This window comes from Mirounga angustirostris, unplaced genomic scaffold (assembly GCF_029215605.1).
Source record: "Mirounga angustirostris isolate CCGP_5_RB_7025 unplaced genomic scaffold, mMirAng1.0.hap1 SCAF_15, whole genome shotgun sequence".
Lineage (NCBI taxonomy): Eukaryota > Metazoa > Chordata > Mammalia > Carnivora > Phocidae > Mirounga > Mirounga angustirostris.
The window spans coordinates 31459799-31487518 of NW_026991723.1; the positions used below are offsets into that span (position 1 = coordinate 31459799).

The following is a 27720-nucleotide window of genomic DNA, read 5'->3' on the forward strand; positions in this document are numbered from 1 at the left end:
CAACTATATGCCAACAAATTATGCAATCTGGAAGAAATGGGTGCAAACTGAAACAGGAAGAAATAGAAAGCCTGAACAGACCCATAACCAGCAAGGAAATTGAAGCAGTAATAAAAAATCTCAACAAACAAGAGTCCAGGCCCAGATGGCTTCTCAGGGGAATTCTACCAATCATTCAAAGAGGAACTAATGCCTATTCTTCTGAAGCTGTTTCAAAAAATAGAATGGAAGGAAGACCTCCAAATTCATTCTATAAGGCCACCATTACCTTGATCCCAAAACCAGACAAAGACCCCATCAAAAAGGAGAACTACAGACCAATATCCCTGATGAACATGGATGCAAAAATTCTCACCAAGACACTAGTCAATAGGATCCAACAATACATTGAAAGGATTACTCACCACAACCAAGTGGGATTTATTCCTGGGCCGCAAGGGTGGTTCAACAAATCAACATGATTTGTGGTTCAACACAAATCAATAAATGTGATACATCACATTAACAAAAGAAAGCACAAGAACCCTATGATCTTCTCCATAGATGCAGAAAAAGCATTTGACAAAATACAGCATCCTTTTTTGATTAAAACTCTCCACAGTGTAGGGATAGAGGGAACATATCTCAATACCATAGAAGCCATATATGGAAAGCCCACAGCAAATATCATTTTCAATGGAGAAAAATTGAGAACTTTTCCCCTAAGGCCAGGAACATGACAGGGATGTCCACTCTCACCACTGTTGGTCAACATAGCAAGTCAATTCAATGACTTGAATGCCAAGTCATTCAAATTGGCAAGGAAGTCAAACTCTCACTCTTCTCAGATGACATGATACTTTATGTGGAAAACCCAAAGACTCCACCCCAGAATTGCTAGAATTCATACAGGAATTCAGCAACGCGGCTGGATATAAAGTCAATGCACAGAAATCAGTTGCATTTCTATACACTAACAATAAGACAGAAGAAAGAGAAATTAAGGAATCAATCCCATTTACAATCGTACCAAAAACTATGAGTAGTTATTTAATCTAAGTCCTCAGCTGATGAGAACTGTCACATTCCTTTATTCTGGTCATGTTTTGTTTTGTTTGTTTGTCCATAACAGTTACAGAGAGCTGGTGAGCACTGTTCTGGCCCACTGAAATGCTTCTGGGCTATATACACAGTTGACTCTCAGGGTAGATTATTTTGTCAGGTCAAATCAGCCCTGGTTTCAGTTAGACTTTAGGTAGGTCATATCTACCGTCAAAGAGAAGATTTTGTCTGCCTCTTGCAAATGCACAAAACCCACTCTCCCCAGGGGACAGTTATTTCTGAATAATGTCACAGAGAAATCAGGGAGCTTAGTGTTACAGGATTTTGTGTCCCCTTAGCGCCTGTGGTTCTTGGTCACGCTGCTTCGAAGTCTGGTAGACCAGACTTGCCCGTGATATTGACAAATGTTTTTGTGGTTGTCTTATTTTAGGATGTTTTGCAGAAGTCATTTCTGCGAAGGTTGCAAAGCAAAATGTCAGTGTGGTGGTAAGCTGCAAAACAGGATGTCAGCGCTATTTTATTTTAGCTGTCCTGACTCCATATTTTCTTGTTGGGGACCCTGGCCTTACCTAACTGTTCAAATCACTCCTAACATTAGGAAGTTTTTAGGAGGCTTTAGGGATCTTCTATTTCCTCTTCTTGATCAGGAGAGGGTGGGACTAGATGGTCTCCAGGTCTGAGACTAAAGGCTCTTTAACATGAGGGAGGGTATATATAGGGTGCTAGGTTACATTTGAATTTCAGATAAAATACAAATACTTTTTTAAAAAAGAATTTTATTTATTTGAGAGCAAGAGAGAGCATGAGCAGGGGGTGGGGAGGGGCATAGGAAGAGGGAGAAGCAGACTTCCTGCTGAGCAGGAAGCCCAACACAGGGCTTGATCTCAGAACCCTGAGATCATGACTTAAGCTGAAGGCAGATGCTTAACTGACTGAACCACCCAGCCATCTCACGAATATTTTTTTAAATAAAAATATGTCCCATCTAGTAAGTGGGACATAATTATACTAAAAAGTATTGCAGGGGATGTAGTTATACTAAAAAAGTATTCATTGTTTATCTGAAATAAAAAATAACTGGGCTTGCTATATTTTATCTGGCTACCCTATGGAGGAGGGACCAATACTTAAAATAAATGCCTTCCCAGGGAGGAAATTCTGAGATTGGGGAAAATAGAGGCCACAATAAACAACGACTTTTTGAGGAGAGGAATGAAGGTGGTTTCTTTCATGCCCATTAAGTAATCACAGATGACCCTGTCAGAAGTCCAGACTCATGACTAACATGGGACTGGAGACAAGGAAAAGCAATTTAAAAGATTAAGAGCCAGAGAAGCAATCTTCACACACAGGGCCAGCCAGCAGACAGAACAGTCCCATCCAGAAAGGTAAGAGCATGGCCTTCTTGCCCATTGTTGTTGTCCAAGAAAACAGGGTTTGGGGGATTCTGGTGGGCTCCTCTGCCCTCCCTCATTGCTTCCCTGACGCTTGGCTGTCAGCAAAATTTCTCCTCAATGTAAGTCTCCAGCTTCTGAGGGCTCATGAAGTCTCCTCCTAAATCCTGTTCCTAGACTGCCAAGAAGAAAAGCAGAGAACAAGGAAAAGCAGTTATTCAGGCTGCATCCTGCTTGTGATTCTGCTTGTGTATTCTCCTGTCACTTGAAAGACTGCCTCTCTTGGTTTGGGATGAGGTACATTTGTTGTCCCTACACTGTTTGCCAGGTTTACATAGATTTACAAAAACAATTTAACACAGAATTGAGTTTTGTATCTGTAATTTTGAACACAGGGCTCACCCCTACATTATTCACCTGAGATGATCAGTGAGTTCAACTATAATTTCTTTTTTACAACTGGGAAGGAAAAGTTACACACAAAATGCCCCAATGGAAAGGGTTCATGTGGCAAATTCCCCACTCTGTTCTCCCACTTCTCTCCTACTATTTTAAACAGGCTCATTAATATAACTCTATTATCAGACCTTTGAAATTCATGAGAACCAGAGGGAAGAAAAATACACAATGGCAAGGAGAGAAGAGAAACAAATCATTGTTGGTTTCCAACCAGCACACTTTAATCATGACCTCTGCAGTTCATGAACTTTTTGTCTATTTGTTTGTATTATGGTTTAAAATTTTGTATTATAATATATATGTTCTGTGCATATGTGTGTATGTATATATATACATACATACATACATATTTAAGCCCTAGTCATGAGACTTGAATGAGGGAGAAACAAAAATTCATTTCAGTGGGAGGGAAAACAAATCATTAGACAAAGTCAGGTTATGGGAGTCCTCATCTTGTTTTGAGTAGGGTGAATGAACATGGAGAAGCCCAGGCATTTCCTTTGTTGGAAGGTAGACTTGGAGGATGCTGTGCTCAGCCACATACTCATATGTTATCTAACTGTCTATATGGCCAAAGATTGATATCAAATTAATATCTTTGGTGAGAAATAACTCCTTTTATTAACCAGTCTTGTGCCAGGGAAAGTAAGGAATGAATAAAAATGCATTTTATGGGGGTACCTGGGTGGCTCAGTTTGTTAAGCATCTGATTCTTGATTTCAGCTCAGGTCATGATCTCAGGGTGGTGAGATCAAACCCCACATTAGGCTCCATGCTGGGCATGGAGCCTGCTTAAAATTCTCGCTCTCCCTCTCTCTCTGCTCCTCTCCCCCACCTCTCTAAAAATAATAATAATAATAGTAATAATAAAATGTCATATTTAAAAAATGTATTTTGTTTCTCTACGTTTGTGGTATAGAGTCAAATTGAAAGCAAATGAAGAGCACCCCACCCCAATAATAACTCAATTTCAGTTTTTTGCTTTTGTTTGTAGTTTCTTCTTTGAAATTAATTTTCAGTTGGTGGAAGCAGTTAGAAACCTGAGCAATTTCCACTTGATATCAATGAAAAAAGCAAGTACAAATCCTTTCACAGAGAGAAGCCAGAGGGTCCCAGCTATCATTAATGTTCACCTGGAGAGAATGTCTTTGCGGCTATTTATGAAATGCTGAGTGAGGATGTTCTGAATGTGTTAAATGATGCCTGTGTGCCCCTGCTATTAGGTGTCCTGTGGCCTGTCCCCACAAGATGCCAAGAGAAGAGGCTCACTTCATCCTTGGTTACCCCAAGAAGGGGCACAACCACTCCTACATCACAGCTGAAGAGTAAGTTCAAAACTGAACCCAGTGGGGTTTTCAGTTCACCGTTTGATGACACATCCTGATGATTTCCACAGGCACATGTTTGTGCCTAGTGTTCATTTCTCCAGAGAGTAAAATCCCTGGTAATGTGGTGAGGGGACCCCATGGTCCTATAAGGGGCTCAGGCTTCTGAAGCCATACAGGCAAGGAGATAGGAATGATAACAAGTTGGATCTTGGCTTTTTTGTGTGTGTGTCTGTATTCTCAGTTATTAGGCATTTGCTGTAGGTTCCCCAGCTAGAAAACATCTGTCTGGAGCAAAGTGACTCTTTACTCAAGCCTTGTTCTGTCTACTCCACTCAGGCTCCTGGAGATGGTTTGCAGACAGAACAAAGGTGAGTTGCCAAAGAGCTAGTGAGAATGTAGGGCAGGTATGTGCAACTCCACCTGCAGACTGACCCTAGGGTGAAGATGTTGGTCATAACTTCTGCATCATAATTTTATCCTAAGGAAAGGTGTTTAATAGTATGAATTAATTTTAAATAAGTAGTTATATGAGTCAGCATTTTTAAGTGCTAAGCAATGTATAGTCAGTCTGAGATGCCATCCTTACCTTTGAAAAAATCTTACAGTATAGTGCAGAATTAGGCTCAAGAATAATTTTAGCAAATGTAAGTGCTGTAGTACATCTGCATGTACTAGAGTACCCAAGAGTGTGGTGCTCTAAATCTGGTTCCACCCTCTGAGTGGAGACTCCAATGGAACAAACGAGGTACCAGGTTTTTATTGGACCATGTCTTAAGTGGTCTGGTCAGAACTTCCTGCAAACTTGCTCTCCCTTGGGAAGGAACTATTGAAAAATCTTTACTAGAGTGAACTAGCAGGGGCAAGCAAGATGTAGAACCCATTAAAGGCACTGAGGAAGAATTTAGGCGGGGAGCATTTCCTCAGAAGACCCTACTGGGATTTTCTAACATCTCTGCATGGTCAGCTGGGAACGGGGATTGGGAGATCTTCTGAAAAAATGTCCCAGGAGCAAAAATATACTCTTTGGGGTATGTTTAGGGTACACATGATGTTAGGTAGGATGTTGTTTCAGCTCCTTTATGATGATTCAACAAACTGTATCTCTGTGAAACCTCAGTAAAAAGAGGTTGAGAAGTTCTCTCAGTCAAGAGGGCATAAGTCACTCATGGAGCTTGTAAAATGCAGTTTCCCAGGCCTTGCTTCCAGAGAGGCTGATTTGGTAGGTCTGGGGGTAGGGCTCAGAGTCTGCACTTTAACATGCATCTCAGGTGACTCTACTGCAGGAGGCATTTGGTGACACTCTGGAGAGTCCTGCCCAGCTGGGTAGTGAGTTCTTTTGGTGTGTCTGGCTATATCCTGATATTTTCCACTCTGTCAGTCATTGGGTATGTGTGTGAATGCAATGTGACTGTGCATAAAAAACTGGAACAGAGCTCTGTCTGTGTCAGGATGTCTAAGGGGATGAACAGAATTGGTGGGTGGAATTGAAGCACAAGCATTCTAGGAATTGAATCAGCTGCCCTCAGTCACAAGAGCCCACTGAATGCTCCTTGTGACAGCTTCATTTCAGGAAAGGATGATATAGCAGGAAAGGCACCAGTTGAGTATCTTAGGCTAGTCACCGTGAATGCTGGTTCTGCCACTTACCAGTTGTACAGCCTTGGGCATTTTACCAGCTTAAAATCATGGGGATACCAGCTGTGACATGAACATCATATCAACCTCAGAGGATTATTGTGAGGATGAAATAAAAGCCTATATGTGGGGTGCTTGGCACAATGCTTGGCACAAATCAGTGCTCAGTGAATTACAGAGTAGCTGCTAAGGTGGTGGTGATGATGATGAGTCTTGGTAGGTCTCAGCTTCATGATCCACAAAGTGGATGGACTGAGCAGCATAATTAGGTCAGAGTTTTTATCCAGCACTGTCTTCCATCCTGTTTAGAGATGGACAGGATAGACTTGATGCCTGAGCTGCCTTGAGAAGGAGGTGGTCAGGTAGGTGGTATAAGGCAAAGATCTCTCCAGGAGAAACCTCAGCTATATCTTGATTCACCTTCAGCTGCTCAATCTCCTATAAATCACCCAGCTCTGCAGAGCCCTTCTTTAGCAAGTCACAGCACTCTCCACTTTGATCAAGCTGTGATGTGGAAAATCAGGCAGATGTTAGCTAATTTATAGTGTTATACAGGGAAAGCATAGCTTCAGGCCCTATTTCCAGGGCCTTGTGGTAACTAATCATTCCCATGGGCCACTGGACACATGGCTCAAAAGGCTGGCTTAGATGTCCAGATTGCATCCTGCTGCTGAGGAGCAGAGCAGTCTCAGTGACACTACAGCTTTGCTCTAGGTTCAGCTCAGACAGTTCTCCCCAAGGCTGAGCCCTAGTGCTATATCTTTTAATAATTCATGCCTGGCCAATTGGGAGGTGCTTACTGAATATCTGCAGTCTCTGACTCCAAATGTCAGGTGGCGTCTCTGACTTGGCAGCCAAGCAGGCTGGAGAGATCAGGCCTCTTATCTCAGCATCCTCAGGGCTCTATCCCCAGCTCCATTCTGAAATATCTTTTCCAGATCAGTCAGGTGATAACAGAGTAAGCAGAAAGGACTGACCCATCTGGTTTGGTCCTTAATGATCCTGAACTGGATTCCTGGAGCAAGCAGAGGCCTGAGAGGAGAGAAGCTTGCCTAGTTGAATGTAAATATGAGACACATGTCCCAAAAGCTAGGCTGGGCTCTGGAATCCCCATGCAATAGTTATAGTCTTGGAGACCTCTAAATCCCACAAGCCCTATTTCCACCCCTTCAGTTGGAATGTGCCAGCTCTAAGCCCTCAGTGGCTGCTTTACATGCTCTCTCCTTCTCTTCATTACCTTTTCTCCATCCCCCCAAAAAACCTGCTCTGTGGAAAGTTGTGGATCCCCTCATTTTCACCAGAATGTCAATGACCCACAAGAGGTGAAAGTAACAGAGAATTAAGCTGTTAGGACAAAGTAGGATGCATCTTTAAAGATGGTATTTCAGATCTTCAGTTCCAACTGCAAATGGAAAAAAATAATGATGTCGGGGCTAGCATCATGCCCCCAATCCACACATTTATAAATAGTTATTTTAAAGAAGACATTAAATGGCTCATTCATTTTGCAGTTTGTTCATTTTTTATTAATATGTTTGGCCACCCATCCAACTGTCCATCCATCCATCCAGCCATCCATCTTCAAGAAATATTTTTTGAAACACCCAGTGTACCTGACCTTTTCTAGGCATTAAGGACACAAATTAAAAACCAAACCCAGAACCAAAAATCTCATTTGGGAGCTCCTTTCCTAAAAGAGACAGGTAAGCACACTGCCGATTACCACAGAGAGAAGCCAGAATGGGTTGCCATCATCCTGGGAGGGGTTATGCTGAGTCTTTGAACATGATATATTAGTCATGGGCAAGGAGTGAGGGGGTGAGTTTCAGACAAAGAGGACACAAACACAAATGAGACTAACTCAAGTTCAAGTCCTGGCTCCATCTTGTGCTACCTCTGTATGCCCATCAGGAAGACACTTAACATCTGAATCTATTTCCTCATCTGGGAAATGGGGATGATAAGTGGTGCCTACTTTACAGGGTTGTTGTGAGAATTAAATAATCTAATACATGTGGAATATTCATCATGGCACCCAGCTTACAGTAGATCTTAAGTCAAAGTTAATTATTAATCCTTTTTGTGAAATGATAGTTGGAGAAAATATTTTAAACTAGCCCTGATGAAAAGAAAAGATAATTCAGTCTCTGTAAATACATTGTTCACATACGGGTCAGTTGCTACTGCACCTCTTGTGCCTGGAACTTGGGTGCTTAGGCCATGCCAGTTAGCACTACTTGTGTGGGCACACACCTGTGAGGCTCCTAAAGAAGCTCCTGTCCCTGGATATAGGTGCTGGAGGCCTGGTGTGTGGTCAGTGTGGTGCAGGGTGGGGTGGGAAACTACTTGGGGAATGGGATGTGTGGCTTTGGGCTGGCAAAGTCCCTGTGAAGATTGAAGATTGATGCATGTTTCTTCACAATCTAGAACAAGGTTTCTGTACCCAGATGGATTTGTCTATTTCTTGGGCCAGGGCTGCAGGGATTGGCATCCTGATGGTGATCCTGGGAATTTTGCTGCTCATTGGCTGTTGGTATTGTAGAAGACGAAGTGGATACAGAAGCTTGAGGGTCAGTAAAATTTCCACTGTTGGGATCCCTCCAGATCCAGGACCCCCTTGCCCTTCTTCCTATGAATTTCTAGGGAGTGGGATAACATTCTCATGATCACCTTTAGCTCTCATTTCTGGTTCCGATGAGTCTTTCTGTACTTCATACTTCTTGCAGTTCTTCCTTTACTTCTGCCTTGGCATGAACCTCAACCAGAAACTTGGCCTGTCTCTTTGGTTCCACTCACAGCAAACTTGAGTGCTTCACTATGTGTGTAGCTGAGCTCTGATAATTGTGGGGTACAGGGGCAGGGGTCCTGATCCTCTTTGCACAGCAAACAGCAGCATGTGAGATGCTCCAGGTCTTACCAATCCTCCTGGGAATTCCCAATGGTTCTGTTCCTCCATTTAGTGGCCTGCTTATCTCACCTTTCTGCCTTACCGCTTTCCTCCCAGGTTCCCTGGGAGTTCCAAGTTCTAACTCTGTTATACCAAGCAACTTAGCATACCTAGGGCCCACCCAGCCATCACTACAATGAGGAAACCGTCCACCCCTCAGCAGCACAAAGGACCACTGGGTTTTTAAGAGGGTCCATTCTCTTTTGATGGCCAATATGGTATTGATGGAATTTTTTCTTCTTCTTTTTTATACTTACTTATTATTTATTTATGTATTTATTTATTTATTTATTTATTTATTTTTATTTATATTCTAGTTAGTTGACATACAATGCAATATTGGCTTTAGGAGTAGAATTCAGTGATTCATCATTACATACAACATCCAGTGCTCATAAAAAGTGCCCTCCTTAATGCCCATTACCCATCTAGCCCAGTCCCCACACGCCTTTCTCCATCAACCCTCAGTTTGTTCTCTGTCATTAAGAGTCTCTTATGGTATGTTTCCCTCTCTCCTTTTTTTTTTTTAATTATATTATGTTAGTCACCACACAATACATCATTAGGTTTTGATGTAGTGATCCACAATCCATTGTTTTCGTATAACACCCAGTGCTCCATGCAGTATGTGCCCTCCTTAATACCCATCACGAGCTAACCAATCCCCCCCCTCAAAACCCTGTTTGTTTCTCAGAGTCCATAGTCTTTCATGGTTCATCTCTCCCTCCGATTCTGCCCCCCTTCATTTTCCCCTTCCTTCTCCTAATGTCCTTCATGCTATTCCTTATGTTCCACAAATAAGTGAAACCATATGATAATTGATTTTCTCTACTTGACTTATTTCACTTAGCATAATCTCCTCCAGTCCCATCCATTGTGATGTAAAAGTTGGGAATTCATCCTTTCTGATGGCTGAGTAATATTCCATTGTATATACGGACCACAACTACTTTATCCATTCATCTGTTGAAGGGCATCTCAGCTCTTTCCACAGTTTGGCTATTGCAGACATTGCTGCTATGAACATTGGGGTGCATATGGCCCTTCTATTCACTACATCTGTGTCTTTGGGGTAAATACCCAGGAGTGCAATTGCTGGGTCATAGGGTAGCTCTATTTTTAAAATTTGAGGAACCTCCACACTGTTTCCAAAGTGGCTGTACCAACTTGCATTCCCACCAACAGTGTAAGAGGGTTCCCCTTGCTCCACAACCTGTCCAACATTTGTTGTTTCTTTCCCTGCCCATTTTTGCCATTCTAACTGGTGTAAGGTGGTATCTCAATGTGGTTTTGATTTGAATTTCCCTGAGGGCTAATGATGATGAATATTTTTTCATGTGTCTGTTAGCCATTTGTATTTCTTCTTCAGAAGGGTCTTTTCATATCTTCTGCCCATTTTTTTTGACTTGATTATTTATTTGTTTTTCGGGTGTTGAGTTTGAGAAGTTCTGTATAGATCTTGGATACCAGCCCTTTATCTGTAGTGTCATTTACAAATATCTTCTCCCATTCTGTGGGTTGCCTCTTTGTTTTGTTGACTGTTTCCTTTGCTGTGCAGAAGCTTTTTATCTTGATGAAGTCCCAAAAGTTCATTTTTGCTTTTGTTTCACTAGCTTTTGGAGATGTATCTTGAAAGAAGTTGCTGTGGGCGATGTCAAAGAGGTTACTGCCTATGTTCTCCTCTAGGATTTTGAGGGATTCCTGTCTCACATTGAGGTCTTTCATCCACGTTGAGTTTATCTTTGTGAATGGTGTTAGAGAGTGGTCGAGTTTCATTCTTCTGCATGTGGCTGTCCAATTTTCCCAGCACTATTTATTGAAAAGACTGTCTTTTTTCCATTGCATCTTTTTTCCTGCTTTGTCAAAGATTATTTGACCATAGAGCTGAGGGTCCATATCTGGGTTCTCTATTCTGTTCCATTGATCTATGTGTCTGTTTTTGTGCCAGTACCATGCTGTCTTGGTGATCACAGCTTTGGAATATAGCTTGAAATCGGGCAATGTGATGCCCCCAGCTTTGTTTTTCTTTTTCAACATTTGCTTGGCGATTTGGGGTCTTTTCTGATTCCATACAAATTTTAGGATTGTTTGTTTCAGCATTTTGAAAAATGTCATTGGAATTTGGATTGGGATAGCACTGAAGGTATAGATTGCTCTGGGTAGCATAGACATTTTAACAATGTTTATTCTTCTGATCCATGAGCATGGAATATTTTTCCATCTTTTTGTGTCTTCTTCAATTTCTTTCATGAGTGTTCTGTAGTTCCTAGAGTATAGATGCTTTACCTCTTTGGTTAGGTTTATTCTGAGATATCTTATGGTTTTTGGGCTATTGTAAATGTAATCATTTCTCTGATTTCTCTTTCTACAGTTGCGTTGTTAGTGTATAAGAAAGGAACTGATTTCTGTGCATTGATTTTGTATCCTGCCACATTACTGAATTGCTGTATGAGTTCTAGTAATTTGGGGGTGGAGTCTTTTGGTTTTCCGCATAAAGTATCATGTCATCTGCAAAAAGAGAGAGTTTGACTTCTTCTTTGCCAATTTGAATACCATTTATTTCTTTTTGTTGTCTGATTGCTGTTGCTAGGACTTCTAGTACTATGTTGAACAAAAGTGGTGAGAGTGGGCATCCTTGACGTGTTCCTGATCTTAAGGGAAAGGCTCTCAGCTTTTCTCCATTGAGGATGATATTCGCTGTGGGTTTCTCATAGATGGTTTTTATGAACTTGAGGAATGTTCCCTCTATCCCTATACTCTGAAGAGTTTTAATCAGGAAAGGATGTTGCATTTTGTCAAATGCTTTTTCTGCATCAATTGAGAAGACCATATGATTCTTCTCCCTCCTCTTATAAATATGTTCTATCACATTGATTGAATGAAGAGTGATAGATATAGTGTCCTTCTGTGTCTCTAACTACAGACTTTAGTTAGAATCTAATTTGTCTGATATAAGAATTGCTACCTCAGCTTTCTTTTGAGGTCCACTGGCATGGAAGATGGATCTCCATCCCTTCACTTTCAGTCTGGATGTATCTTTAGGTTCAAAATGAGTCTCCTGTAGGCAGCATATGGATGGGTCCTTTTTATCCAATCTGCAATCCTGTGCCATTTTATGGGAGCATTTAGGCCATTGACGTTGAGAGTGATTATTGAAAGATATGAATTAATTGTCATCATGTTGCCTGTGAAGACGTTGTTTTTATAGATTGTCCCTGTAAATTTCTGTTGTATATCACTCTTGGGGCCTTTATCCTTTTTTAGAACCCCCCTTAATATTTCTTGCAGGGCCGGCTTAATGGTCACATATTCTTTCAGTTTCTGCCAGTCGTGGGAGCTCTGCATCTCTCCATTCATTCTAAATGAAAGCCTTGCCGGATAAAGTATTCTTGGCTACACGTTCTTCTCATTTAGTACCCTGAATATGTCTTGCCAGCCCTTTCTGGCTTTCTAGGTCTCTGTGGATAGGTCTGACGTTATTCTGATGTTCCTCCCTCTGTACATAAGGAATTTCTTCCCCCTAACTGCCCTTAAGATGGTTTCCTTGGTTCTAAGATTTGTGAGTTTTACTATTACATTCCAGCGGGTTGGCTGTTTTCCTTGATCTTGGGAAGGGTTCTCTCTGCCTCTAGGATGCGAATGTTTGTTTAATTCCCCAGATTTGGGAATTTCTCAGTTACAATTTGCTCAAATACATCTTCTAGTTGTCTCTCTCCACTCCCTCTGGGATTCCAATTATTCTGACATTGGAATGCTTCATGGTGTCACTTATTTCTCTGATTCTATTTTCATGGACCCTGAGTTGTTTTTCCCTGGCCTCCTCTTTTCCCTTTTTATCTATTATATTGTCTTCCAGGTCGCTTATTCCTTCTTCTGCCTCCCTTACCCCAGCTGTTAGATTATCTAGATTGGATTGGATCTCATTGATAGCATTTTTAAGTTCTGCCAATTCACCTTTCATTTCTGCCCTTAGAGACTCTATGTTGCCATTAATTGATTTCTCCATTCTAGCTATTGTCTTCACATTTGCTGGCCTGAATTCCATCTCCGACATCTTGGTTATATCTGCATCCATTTGTAAATCTGCAGCATAAGCCATAATCTCTGAGTCTTTTCTATTTTGGGGGTTCCTCCTCCTAGTCCTTCTGTTGATGGGTGTTTGAGGGAATGTACATAGTCCAAATTATTGATCAGAACCCAAGCAAGATGCTCCTGTTTTCTTGGGACCTTAGGTTTGCTGGCCTCTTGTTTTCCCAGCCTGTCTTCTGGGGGAGAGGCCTGCCCTACTGTTACTCAGGCAACCCTGTTTGGGCAGAGTTGCCCTGCCCCCCCATGGTGGGGGATGGGCTCAGTGGGAATAAGTTTTTGGGGGCTTTTGTTCTCTGGTGGCTTTCCCTGGTGGCTTTCTGTGTCTCTTTCGAGAGTCAGAGCAGAAGAGACTGTTTCCAACCCTCTGCCTCAGAGCAGGGAGATTGCAGTCTGTTCTTCAGTGAGCTTCCAGGCCACACTGTCTCCATTTCTGTCTGTGCTGCTATAAACTGCAGCATCCTGGGTTGTGCGCCCCTCCGCAGTGCTCCCAGTCCTGCCTCCAGGTCAAAGCATGTCTCTGCCCTTTGTGATTCTAAAACCGCCAGCTGCTCCCAGTTCGCATGCGTGACCCCGCTGCTCTGGCTTTCCGCCCAGGGGCTGCCCTAAAGTCCTTTCCCCACCACTACCAGTCTGCAAGTCTGTGCCCCGTCCCCAGTGAACGAGGCTGTCACTCACTGGTGGTGTAGGATCCCCACGGCCAGGCACCCTCCTGCTGCCATTTATCCTCCCATATCTGTCCGCAGAATCATGGCTCCCCGCTTCATACCTCAAAACTAACCACCTACGATGTTCTGTTTGTAGAGATCCAGATCTTTTTACATCTCAGGCTGATTTTGTAGGTGCTCAGAGTGGCCTGGTAGATATCCAGCTCAATTCCAGGGACCAATTGAAATAGGGCCCCCTACTCCTCTGCCATCTTTTCTTCCTCTCCCCAATTTTTTCTTCTTTACCCAAATGAGCAGGAAGCTAACAAATTACACAGTCCAGTCTTAGGGCATAGGGTCTTCCACAAATGGGAAACATCAATTGAGTCTCTAAACCATAAGAACTACAGGTTTCACTTCAAAGCCAGGTAGGACTTTAGCTCTTAAGCATCCAAAAGTATTCTCTATAGTGAGCATGGAATGAAAGAAGAGTTGCAATTTTTCTCTCTGCCTTTTCCCCTCCTTTTTCTTTTTCCCTCCCTCTTTCTTTCCCTCTCTCTCTCCCTCCACCCCTCCCTCTCTCCTTTTTTTTATGACACATCTGAAACTTCTGAGTTTATACATAATGGAAAAAGTTATCTTAGCAAAAGATGTTGGAAAGTCCCCTTCCTCACTCAGCAAACAATTTAGACAAAAGTTTCTGTGATGGAGGGGAGGGTTGGTGTGGGTGGGGATTTGGAGCTTGGCAGTCTGAAGACAGGAAGAAGAAGGTGACAGCTATAGCTTTGACTTCTTCTCCTTGCCAGGAAGCTTGGACAGTCCCGTGTGTCCCTTTCCTAATACCCATTTTGCCAATGTCCCAAATACAAATCATGACAGACAAAGCAAGTTTGGGGGCTGACACAGCCACTGAGCAGCAGCCCTCCAATATGTTGACATTTAGTGGAAAGGAGAAGTTGCTGAGTCTGAGTAAGATTCCAAGTCAGGTACCATAGGAAGGCCTTGGGCTAGGAGTTTAGTGATGGACCTTGTGCTCATATGATACTTCACTGTGGCTGTCCCACAGATAGGGAGGGACTTTGCTCTCTGCCACAGAATTCCATTTGTACCTCTAGCATGGATTTAACATTGTCTTGTAATTGGTTATTTACTTTTTGCCTCTTCCACCCTTTTTCTTTCCCCCATTTATGAACTGGGACAGAGTATTTTTTACTCATCTTTGTACCTCCAGTGCCTGGCACATAGCAGCCACCCAAATCCTGGCATCAGGATTTGGTTTCATTGTCTGTCATTGACTTACTTGGTGACCTTAGATTTTAACTTCTCTGAGCCTCATTTGCTCTATTCTACACCTAGGCACATGTGATGTAATATGATGTGTATCAGTCTTTATTTAATATATATTTTCTTCTGTATTTTTAATTCTGTTTGTATACAAAAACAATGATTTAGTCTTTTAAGGAGTAAAAGCTCTACAAACTCAGTATGTTGGACCCATTTCCTAACTGTCCACAACTACTAGCTTGATGGTACTAGACTAAAATATAATGATTTTTTTTCCTTTCTGCTTCAATACTCTCATCTTAAATTTAATTAAACCATAACAGAGAGTCTTTAATGTCATAAGCTCAGACACTGTGAACATTTTGCTAAGGTTCAAGTTCAACCTACCACGTCTCCATTCCTCTAGGTCTACATCGGTGCTTTGCAGAGTTTTGGGAATTATTATGAAATGGAGCTATGTTTAATTTTTAAATTTTTTATTGTTATGTTAATCACCAAACATTACATCATTAGTCTTTGATGCAGTGTTCCATGACTGATTGCTTGTGCATAACACCCAGTGATCCATGCAGAACATGCCATCTTTAATACCCATCACCAGGCTAACCCATCCTCCCACGCCCCTCCCCTCTAGACCCTCAGTTTGTTTTTCAGAGTCCATGGTCTCTCATCATTCGTCTCCCCCTCCGATTTCCCCCACTTCATTCTTCCCCTCCTGCTATCTTCTTCTTTTGTTTTTTTCCTTAACAAGTATTGCATTATTTGTTTCAGAGGTGCAGATCTGTGATTCAACAGTCTTGCACAATTCACAGCACTCACCATAGCACATACCGTCCCCAATGTCTATCACCCAGCCACCCCATGCCTCCCACCACCCCCACTCCAGCAACTCTCAGTTTGTTTCCTGAGATTAAGAATTCCTCATATCAGTGAGGTCATATGATACATGTCTTTCTCTGATTGACTTATTTCACTCAGCATAACATCCTCCAGTTCCATCCACGTCATTGCAAATGGCAAGATTTCATTCCTTTTGATGGCTGCATAATATTCCACTATATATATATATATATATATATATATATATATATATATATATATATATATATATATATATATATATTTCTTTATCCATTCATCTTTTGATGGACATCTTGGCTCTTTCCACAGTTTCGCTATTGTGGACATTGCTGCTATAAACATTGGGATGCACGTACACCTTCAGATCCCTACATTTGTATCTTTGGGGTAAAGACCCAGTAGTGCAATTGCTGGATCATATGGTAGCTCTATTTTCAACTTTTTGAGGAACTTCCACACTGTTTTCCAGAGTGGCTGCACCAACTTGCATGCCCACCAACAGTGTAGGAGGGTTCCCCTTTCTCCACATCCCCGCCAACATCTCTCATTTCCTGACTTGTTAATTTTAGCCATTCTGACTGGTGTGAGGTGGTATCTCATTGAAGTTTTGATTCGGATTTCCCTGATGCCGAGTGATGTTGAGCACTTTTTCATGTGTCTGTTGGCCATTTGGATGTCTTCTTTGGAAAAGTGTCTGTACATGTCTTCTGCCCATTTCTTGATTGGATCATTCGTTCTTTGGGTGTTGAGTTTAAGAAGTTCTTTATAGATTTTGGATACTAGCCCTTTATCTGATATGTCATTTGCAAATATCTTCTCCCATTCTGTCGGTTGTCTTTTGGTTTTGTTGACTGTTTCTTTTGCTCTGCAAAAGCTTTTTATCTTGATGAAGTCCCAATAGTTCATTTTTGCCCGTGCTTCCCTTGCCTTTGGCAATGTTTCTAGGAAGAAGTTGCTGTGACTGAGGTCAAAGAGGTAGCTGCCTGTGTTCTCCTTAAGGATTTTGATGGACTCCTGTCTCACATTGAGGTCTTTCAACCATTTGGAGTCTATTTTTGTGTGTGGTGTAAGGAAATGGTCCAGTTTCATTCTTGTGCATGTGGCTGTCCAATTTTCCCAACACCATTTGTTGAAGAGACTGTCTTTTTTCCATTGGACATTCTTTCCTGCTTTGTCAAAGATTAGTTGACCATAGAGTTGAGGGTCCATTTCTGGGTTCTCTCTTCTGTTCCATTGAACACTGTCTCTGTTTTTGTGCCAGTACCATACTGTCTTGATGCTGACAGCTTTGTCATAGAGCTGGAAGTCCGGAATTGTGATGCCACCAGCTTTGCTTTTCTTTTTCAACATTCCTCTGGCACTTTGGGGTCTTTTCTGGTTCCATACAAATTTTAGGATTATTTGTTCCATTTCTTTGAAAATAGTGGATGGTATTTTGATGGGGATTGCATTGAATGTGTAGGTGGCACTAGGTAGCATTGACATCTTCACAATATTTGTTCTTCCAATCCATGAGCATGGAATGTTTTTCCATCTTTGTGTCCTCCTCTATTTCTTTCATGAGTATTTTATAGTTTTCTGAGTACAGATCCTTTGCCTCTTTGGTTAGATTTATTCCTAGGTATCTTATGGTTTTGAGTGCAATTGTAAATGGGACCGTCTCCTTAATTTCTCTTTCTTCTGTCTTGTTGTTGGTGTAATAGGAATGCCACTGACTTCTGTGTGTTGATTTTATATCCTGCCACTTTACTGAATTCCTGTATGAGTTCTAGCAGTTTTGGGGTGGAGTCGTTTGGGTTTTCCACATAAAGTATCATATCATCTGCAAAGAGTGAGAGTTTGACTTCTTCTTTGCTGATTCAGAAGCCTTTTATTTCTTTTTGTTGTCTGATTGCTGTGGTTAGGACGTCTAATATTATGTTGAATAGCAGTGGTGAGAGTGGACATCCCTCCCACATTCCTGACCTTAGGGGGAAAGCTCTCAGTTTTTCCCCATTGAGAATGATATTTGCTGTGGGTTTTCATAGATGGCTTTTAGGATATTGAGGTAGGTACCCTCTATCCCTATACTCTGAAGAGTTTTGATCAAGAAAGGATGTGGTACTTTGTCAAATGATTTTTCTGCATCTATTGAGAGGATCATATGGTTCTTGTTCTTTCTTTTGTTAATGTATTGTATCACCTTGATTGATTTGGGGATGTTGAACCAACTTGCAGTCCAGGGCTAAATCCCACTTGGTCGTGGTGAATAATCCTTTTAATGTACTGTTGGATCCTATTGGCTAGTATTTTGGTGAGAATTTTTGCATCCATGTTCATCAAGGATATTGGTCTGTAATTCTCCTTTTTGATGCGGTCTTTGTCTGGTTTTGGGTTCAAGGTAATGGTGGCCTTGTAAAACGAGCTTGGAAGTTTTCCTTCCATTTCTATTTTTTGGAACAGTTTCAGAGGAGTATGTATTCATTCTTCTTGAAATGTTTGGTAGAATTCCCCTGGGAAGCCATCTGGCCCTGGGCTTTTGTTTGTTGGGAGATTTTTGATGACTGCTTCAATTTCCCTAGTGGTTATAGGTCTTTTCAGATTTTCTATTTCTTCCTGGTTCAGGTTGGTAGTTGATACATCTCTAGGAATGCATCCATTTCTTCCAGGTTATCTAATTTGCTGGCATAGAGTTGCTCATAATATGTTCTTATAATTGTTTGTATTTCTTTGGTGTTGGTTGTGATCTCTCCTCTTTCATTCATGATTTCGTTGATTTGGGTCCTTTCTCTTTTCTTTTTGAGAAGTCTGGCCAGGGGTTTATCAATCTTGTTAATTCTTTCAAAGTACCAGCTCCTAGTTTTGTTGATCTGTTCTACTGTTCTTTTGGTTTCTATTTCATTGATTTCTGCTCTGATCTTTATTATTTCTCTTCTCCTGCTGGGTTTAGGCTTTATTTGCTGTTGTTTCTCTAGCTCCTTTAGGTGTAGGGTTAGGTTGTGTATCTGAGACCTTTCTTGTTTCTTGAGAAAGGCTTGTATTGCTATATACTTTCCTGTTAGGACTGCCTTTGCTGTATCCCAAGATTTTGAACAGTTGTGTTTTCATTTTCATTGGTTTCCATGAATTTTTAAATTAATCTTTATTTTCCTGGTTGACCCATTCATTCTTTAGTAGGATGCTAGGATACTCTTTTTTTTTTTTAAAGATTTTATTTATTTATTTGACAGAGAGACACAGCGAGAGAGAGAACACAAGCAGGGGTGGAGAGAGAGGGAGAAGCAGGCTTCCCACAGAGCAGGGAGCCCGATGCAGGGCTCAATCCAAGGACCCTGGGATCATGACCTGAGCCGAAGGCAGACGCTTAACGACTGAGCCACCCAGGCGCCCCTCTTTAGTAGGATGCTCTGTAGTCTCCATGTATTTGAGTTCTTTCCGACTTCCCTCTTGTGATTGAGTTCTAGTTTCAAAGCACTGTGTTCTGAAAATGTGCAGAGAAAGATCCCAATCATTTGGTACCAGTTGAGACCTGATTTGTGATCTAGGATGTGATCGATTCTGGAGAATGTTCCATGGGGGGGCGCCTGGGTGGCTCAGTTGGTTGAGCGACTGCCTTCGGCTCGGGTCATGATCCTGGAGTCCCGGGATCGAGTCCCGCATTGGGCTCCCTGCTCGGCGGGGAGTCTGCTTCTCCCTCTGACCCTCCTCCCTCTCATGCTCTCTGTCTCTCATTCTCTCTCTCTCAAATAAATAAATAAAATCTTAAAAAAAAAAAAAAGAGAATGTTCCATGGGCACTAGAGAAGAATGTGTATTCCATTGCTTTGGGATGGAATGTTCTGAATATGTCTGTGAAGTCCATTTGGTCCAGTGTGTCATTTAAAGTCTTTATTTCCTTGTTGATCTTTTGCTTAGATGATCTGTCCATTTCAGTGAGGGGGGTGTTAAAGTCCCCCATTATTATTGTATTGTTGTCAATGTGTTTCTTTGCCTTTGTTATTAATTGTCTTAAATAATTGGCTGCTCCCATGTTAGGGGCATAGATATCTACAATTGTTAGATCTTCTTGTTGGATAGACCCTTTAAGTAGGATATAATGTCCTTCGTCATCTCCTATTACAGTCTTTGTTTTAAAATCTAATTTGTCTGATATAAGGATTGCCACCCCAGCTTTCTTTTGGTGTCTATTAGCATGGTAAATAGTTTTCCACCCCCTCACTTTCAATCTGGGGGTGTCTTTGGGTCTAAAATGAGTCTCTTGCAGACAGCATATCTATGGGTCTTGTTTTTTTTATCCAATCTGATAGCCTGTGTCTTTTGATTGGGGCATTTAGCCCATTTATATTCAGGGTAACTACTGAAAGATAGGAATTTAGTGCCATTGTATTGCCTTTAAGGTGACTGTTACTGTATATTGTCTGTCTTCCTTTCTGGTCTATGTTGCTTTTAGACTCTCTCTTTGTTTAGGGGACCCCTTTCAATATTTCTTGTAGGGCTGGTTTTGTGTTTGCAAATTCCTTTAGTTTTTGTTTGTCCTGGAAGCTTTTTATCTCTCCTATTTTCAATGACAGCCTAGCTGGATAAAGTATTCTTTGCTGCATATTTTTCTCGTTTAGTGCTCTGAATATATCCTGCCAGTCCTTTCTGGCCTGCCAGGTCTCTGTGGATAGGTCTTTGCCAAGCTAATGTTTCTACCCTTGTAGGTTACAGATCTCTTGTCCTGAGCTGCTTTCAGGTTTTCTCTTTGTCTATGAGACTCCTACGTTTTACTATTAGATGTTGGGGTGTTGACTTATTTTTATTGATTTTGAGAGGGGTTCTCTGTGCTTCCTGGATTTTGATGCCTGTTTCCTTCCCCAAATTAGGGAAGTTCTCTGCTATAATTTGCTCCATTATACCTTCTGCCCCTCTCTCTCCTTCTTCTTCTTCTGGGATCCCAATTATTCTAATGTTGTTTCGTCTTATGGTATCGCTTATCTCTCGCATTCTGCCCTCATGATCCAGTAGTTGTTTATCTCTCTTTTTCTCAGCTTCTTTATTTTCCATCATTTGGTTTTCTATATCACTGATTCTCTCTTCTGCCTCATTTATCCTAGCAGTTAGTGCCCCCATTTTTTATTGTACTTCATTAATAGCCTTTTTGATTTTGACTTGGTTAGATTTTAGTTCTTTTATTTCTCCAGAAAGGGTTTCTCTGATAACTTCCATGCTTTTATCAAGTCCAGCTAGTATCTTTAAAATCATGATTCTGAACTCTAGATCCGACATTGTACTAATGTCCATATTGAATAGGTCCCTGGCAGTCGGTACTACCTCTTGTTCTTTTTGTTGAGGTAAATTTTTCGTCTTGTCATTTTGTCCAGAGGAGAATAGATGAATGAGAGAACAAAATGCTAACAGGGTCACAACGTCCCCAGAAAATATACTCTAAACAAATCAGAAAAGACCTGAAGCCAGGGTAAAAGAAAGGGAAAGGAAGAAGAAAGAAAAAGAAAAAGAAAAAGATAAAAACAAACAAAAACAGAACAAAACCAAAAAAAAAACAGAATACAATCAAATATGATCAGGCTGGTGCATAGATCAGTACCACACACTAGATTTGGGGTGTATTTTGGTCTGTTAGAAGAATGTGCCCTCCAAAATTTTAAAGAAAGAAAAATATATGTACAAAAATGTGTTGATTCAATGATGGGATGGAATATGACTCTAAAGATGAAAATTATAAAAAATTTTATAAAAGGAATTGACAAGATAAAAAGTTGTTTGAAAAAAGAAAGAAGAGGATTTAAAAAAAAAGAAAAAAGAAAAAAAAGGGAGAGAATGTGATCAGACAGGAGACTAGAACAAAGACACACACTAGAGATTTAGGGTATATTTTGATCTGTTAGAAGAAAGTATCTCAAAATTTTAAAGAGAGAACTACTTATATATATATATGCCAAAAGTAAGGGTAACTACTATGAAGGGATAGAATATGACTCTAGAAACGAAAAATAAAAATGTTTTTAAAAGGGATTGTTAAAATGCTGGTTGAAAAAGGGAAAAAGAAAAATTAAAAAAAAAAGTTAAAGAAAAAAAATTCCCTTTGAAAGACTAAAGAATTCATGGTAAAAAAAGCCATGGATTCCATTTGCATTATTCCCCTAGCACTGGAGTTCTGCAGTTCTCATTGATCCATAAACTTGGTCTTGGCTGGCTGTTCTTGCTGATCTTCTGGGGAGGGGCCTGTTGCTGTGGTTCCCAAATGTCTTTGCCGGAGGTGGAATTGCCCTGCCCTTGCCAGTCCGGACTAAGTAATCTGTTTGGGTTTGCTCTTGGGAGCTTTTGTTCCCTGCAAGCTTTCCGTCCAGTTTTGGCGGACTAGAGTGAAAATGGCGGCCTCCCAATCTCTGCCCTGGAGGAGTGGAGAACTCAGGGCCCCGCTCCTCAGTGAGCCCCCAGAGAAAAGCAGTCACTCCCGTCTCCCTGCTCTCCGCCGCATTCCGTGCTCTCCCGGCCTGTGGCTGAGCGTTTCTATCTCTGGCACACGACCCCGTGCAGAGTCTCCAAACCCAGCAGATCCCTGCGGTGCACTCCCACGTGCTCCTCCCGGAGGAGGAAGGGGAGTCTTTCCGTATTTGCTGCTTGTTGGGTCCCTGCTGGAGGAGCAGTGGCCCGACTGTACCGCAGATCACAGTTTATGGCAACCCGGAGCTGAGAGCCTGCTCCTCTGCTCCCTCTCTGCAGCTGGCTTCCCCGCTTCGATACCTGGGACCTCTGCCACACTCAGGCACCCCCCGGTCTTTCTGTGACCCTGAGGGCCCCGAGACCACACTGTCCCGTGAGGGTCCCCACCCCCCCCCCCCCCGCTTAGCCCCTGGAGCGTCATCCCTCAGCGGTGCCGACTTCTAAAAGTTCCAATTTTGTGCTCCGTGGCTCTATCACTTGCCAGAAGTGGCCGACAGAGGCCCCTCCCCTGCCATCTATCCTCCCGAATATCACCTTGGATTCACTTCTCCACACGTCCTACCTTCCAGAAAGTGGTCGCTTTTCTGTTCAGAGTTGCTGCTATTCTTTTCTTTGATCTCCTGTTGAGTTCGTAGATGTTCAGAATGGTTTGATTCCTATCCAGCTGAATTCCTGGGACCAGACAAAATCCAAGTCTCCTACTCCTCTGCCATTTTGCTCCACCCCCTCGAGATGGAGCTGTGTTTAAATTCTCTGGTTCCCATAGCGTCTAAAAATGCTGTCATTTATTTTTAAATTAATATTAAAATTTTGTTTTGAGACTTTCACATGTCCTGAAAAGCTGGGTTGAGAATCAGTAGTCTAAGAAATTTATGCAAAATTATGTACAATAGCACACTAAGTACTGCATTTAATTGCTTAATTACCTCCCTGCCTCTCTTTGGAGATTTTTTTTTTTCATTTTGTTTAGCTCCACACCCAATGAGGAGGATTCTTTTGATTTCAAAACCGAAGCACATAGGGGTGCCTGGGTGGCTCAGCTGGTTCAGTGTCTGACTTTTGACCTCAGCTCAGTTCTTGATCTCAGGGTCAGGAGTTCAAGCCCTACATTGGGCTCTACACTGGGTATGGAGCCTACTTAAAAAAATACTTGTAAGCCAAAGGATATGTGACAATAAATGCAAGCTTCAGATACCTGAGTTAGTCCACCTTTAGCAACCTGTTTTAAGCTTTGAAAAATTTACTCACCCACTTTAATTGGCCATTGAACGGTAGCAAAGTTGGTTGGAATTAAGATTTCTTAAAATGTTTCCACTGACACAATTCTCTTTAGCCCTGAAAAACATCTTTTGAACGGAAAGACTGCTTTTTGAGGCAATTTGTTTCAGCAGGAAATGATTTGTAAGGGGATTAAAGTTGTTTTTGTGTTTACCAACTTTATCCTTTCACTTAGAAGTTTAGGACATAATGCTTTTTGATTCTTGGAGAAGAATTTTGAATTCCCTGCTGACAGCTCAGTTTATACTCATTTCTCATATGTTGTGTTTCTCAATGCATGGTCGGGAGCCCCTGTACTCAAATCTCCTGGAGCTCTTGCTAAAATGCAGATTCTGGGACCCTCTCTCAAGGTGAGACCCAGGAGGCTGCCTTTTAAAATGCATGCTGAAGTTTGAATGCAAATGCAGAGAACTGGCAGTGAGCTGGGGGAGTAGATCATGCTCCTATCCTATGGCAGGTGAGAAATTTATAAATAAGAAAACGAGGGGCGCCTGGGTGGCTCAGTTGGTTAAGCGACTGCCTTCGGCTCAGGTCATGGTCCTGGAGTCCTGGGATCGAGTCCCACATCGGGCTCCCGGCTCAGCGGGGAGCCTGCTTCTCCCTCTGACCCTCTCCCCTCTCATGCTGTTTCTCTCTCTCTCTCTCTCAAATATATAAATAAAATCTTAAAAAAAAAAAAAAGAAAACGAGTAGAAGTGATAATTGAGGTAAAGGGAGAAAATGCATTAAATACCTTACCTGCAGCATATTGCTGGGAGTTGAGGAGAGATGCAGAAACTTCCTGCATCCTTACATCAAGATTAGGGCCCTTGTGCATATATTCTTCCAGGGGGGTAGCATCAATAATAATTTCAGACTAGAGTTAAGGAAAACCACTTCTTTACAGTCTGCAGACTGTGTGGTTATCAGGCCCAATCCATGTCTGGCTTCACCTCATTGATGTTCCAAACACTTCTCCTTGAGAAACCTACCTTGATGCCCTCTTCCAACCTAGTAGACCCCAATGATCAGTCACAATCTGCAGAAAAGGCTGAAGAGCTGCTCAGCATCTGCACAGCCTCCTTTTCTATGGCCCCTACTTGGCCCCTCTGACCCCTATGCATTATCTGCCCAGTCCTTCTAAGGATCCGAGTATAGCTGGGTCACCCCGGTGCAGGCGGTGCTTTGTGTGCAGAGCAGTGGTTCTCCATGTGGCCCTGGATCAGCAGTTTTGACAGTATCACCTGGGAACTTGTTAGAAATGTAAATTAGGGGCCTCACCCTAGCTCTATTGTGTCAGAAATTCTGGATGTGGGTCCAGCAATCTGTGTTTAACAAGCCCTCAGGTGATACTGATGCATGCTAAAGTTTGAGAACCACCACTGTGGAGAATTTAACAATAATAATAAAAGAAACTAAAAGTTAGTCTTTTTATTATCACAACGTGCCAGCAATTTTAAACTATGTCAGTGATGAAATACTCCACCTCACCATGGTGGACAACTCCTGAAGTCCCCACTAGGGTATGTGTCTCTGTCCTGTACAATCTGTTGTTATTCTGTTCTAGGGATGGAGAATATCACCCCTAAACCTATGCAAAGCACCAAACTAAGCTTTCACCCACCCCTCCCCACAATAACTCAGGGTGCATAACTTAGCCTTGGATTGACTTATCATGTTGCAACTTGACTTGGAAGCTCAGGCTACAACCACAACATTTCTACCACAACATATGCATTCGTAGTGTTTAAATATTTTGCTGTCATTATGGAAAAGGCAGAAATAGGCAGTGTGTCCCTGCTGCCAAGTTTCTCCTATGCTTGCCCTAAGATACCTCACTAATTTGATCACCTCCACTTGCAATCATTCTCTGAGGTTCTGGGGCACCTTTGTAGCTCAGTCAGTTATGCGTCTGCCTTTGGCTCAGGTCATGATCTCAGGGTTCTGGGGTCAGGCCCTGCATCAGGCTCCCTGCTCAGCAAGGAGTCTGCTTCTCCCTCTCCCTCTGCCCGTAACCCCCTTCATGCACTCTCTCTCAAAGAGATAAAATCTTTTAAAAAGATCATTCTCTGAGGTTCATTGTTCAGATTAATTCTTTTTCTCCTTCCCTTCAGAAATATTCAATGACTAACTAATGGGTGTCAGGCACTGTACTAAGTGCTTTATCTTTAGTTTTAATTCCTACAACTCTTGAAAGGTAGGTGGTATTATCTTCATTATTACAGATAGGATTCAGAGAGGTAAAGTGACTAGCCTGAGGACACATTGCAGGTAAATGGCAGAACCAAGATTAAAACCTATTCTTAAAAATAACTTCAGCTTTCTTCTCTTTTCTTACTGAACTGAATTCTTTTTTTCTCACCCACTGACCTTCATGCATTCACATTTCAGGACAAAAATATTCATGCTGGCACTCAAAGTACCTTAACAGGAAGATGTCCATTTGAGAGGTTTGGTCACCAGGACAGCAAATTCCCGTTTCAAGAGAATAACTGTGAACCTGTGGTAGGTTGAGATCCTGCATTTCAGTGTTTATTATACGGCTGCTTTTAACTCAAAGGAATAAAATTATTCCAATTTAAAGAGCAAGAGCAATGTGAAAATACTTGATGCTACTAAACTGTACATTTAAAAATGGTTAAAATGGTAAATTTTGTTATGTATATTTTATCATAATAAAAAATAAACAATAACAAAGATTAAAAAACAGGGACGCACAGAGATTTTTTTTTTCTTTATTTATTTAACAGAGAGAGAGAGAGAGAGCACAAGTAGGCAGAGCGGCAGACAGAGGGAGAGGGAGAAGCAGGCTCTCCGCCAAGCAGGGAGTCCGATGCGGGGCTCGATCCCAGTACCCTGGGATCATGACCTGAGCCAAAGGCAGCCGCTTAACCGACTGAGCCCACCCAGGCGCCCCCACACAGAGATTTTCTTAAATTGTGTCCTCTCATACCCAGATTTTCCAGGATCAATGATGAAATCCCTACATGTAAGATCCAAAGGAAGAACTTGATTCTGGATACAATACTTTTTGTCTTATGTCTTTAGTATATTTGCCTTTTTCTGAATGTAGATATATATAAGGGAGGGGAAAAAAGCATCTGTGATTAATTGTATAAGCTGTTCAGTCCAACAGGGTAGCTGCTGGCCACATGTGGCTATTGAGTAATTTGAATTAAAATGTTCTAATACATACCAGATTTCAGATTTGGTATGAGGAAAAGAATATAAATAATTCATTAATGATTTTTATATCAATTACATGTTGAAATGATAATATTTTGATATGTGGGATTAAATAAACTATATTATGAAGATTAATTTTACCCGTTTCTTTTTATTTTTGTAATGCACCTACTAGAAACTTTAAAACCACGTATGTGTTATACTCTATTTCTACTGGCCAGCATTGGTACAGATGCAGTATATCATAATGGTTTAAAGAACAGACTCTGGAGCCAAATTACTGAGAAGTTTATGACCTTGGACAAGTAACTTGACTTCCCTGTAACTCAGTTTTCCAACATATAACATGAAAACAATGAAAATACTCCTAGAATTGTTGTGAGCATTAAATGTTGTGCTGTATTGACAATAGCACTGGTCTTTAGACACAACTACAAGGATCTATTTATGTGGTATCAATGTAATGTATATTAGTGACTTTAAACAGCGTTCAAGAATTCACCAGTTAGGGCTTGGGACTTCTACCGATAAGGATAATGAAGGTATAAATAAGTTTTTGAGATTTGGGGAAGGCTGTTAGCTCTATTTTTCTCTACTCCTCCCCTCCCCCCAATGTTTCAACATACACACTTGTGAAATTTAACAATGATTATCTTGTTGGGTGGGAATTAAATGTGGGCACTTACAAGTTTCAGTCCAGAGAAGTAGTATAAATATGATGCTGACCACTAACTTTACCCCTCTCCCAGAAACCTATGCATTGTTGCCAAGCCCATACTCTCCCTTTCTCATTCTCACAGGTTCCCAGTGCTCCACCTGCCTATGAGAAACTCTCTGTAGAACAGTCACCACCACCTTATTCACCGTGAGAATGCTGAGAGATGATGAAATGATTTCCTTTACACTTTTGCTGGAATTTAATATGGACATCTAATGTTCTACTTCAGAATACTGTAGAAACAGTGTACATCACCTGGCAATACTAATTGAGGGAATGATGAGAAATCTTAAAATGGAAAAAACTTTAGTCAATAAACATTGTAATGCCTGATACTATTTGTGCTAGTAGTAATTCTAATAAATTTATGGTGTTATTTTCTGAGACAGAGTTCAAGTGTGTGTTCTGGGACCATTCAATTTCTTTTTAGTTGAAATTTGGCTAATACCTAA

General features: G+C 41.5%; 1 protein-coding gene across 1 annotated transcript; it reads left to right on the forward strand.

The window, feature by feature from the left end:
- Positions 1 to 4142: 4142 nt before the first annotated feature.
- Positions 4143 to 27419, forward strand: MLANA (melan-A). Its single transcript, XM_045881942.1, has 4 exons — positions 4143 to 4219; positions 8331 to 8427; positions 25756 to 25869; positions 27351 to 27419. The coding sequence occupies exons 1-4, from the start codon at positions 4143 to 4145 to the stop codon at positions 27417 to 27419; spliced, it is 357 nt and encodes a 118-aa protein (XP_045737898.1).
- The last annotated feature ends 301 nt before the right edge of the window (positions 27420 to 27720 follow it).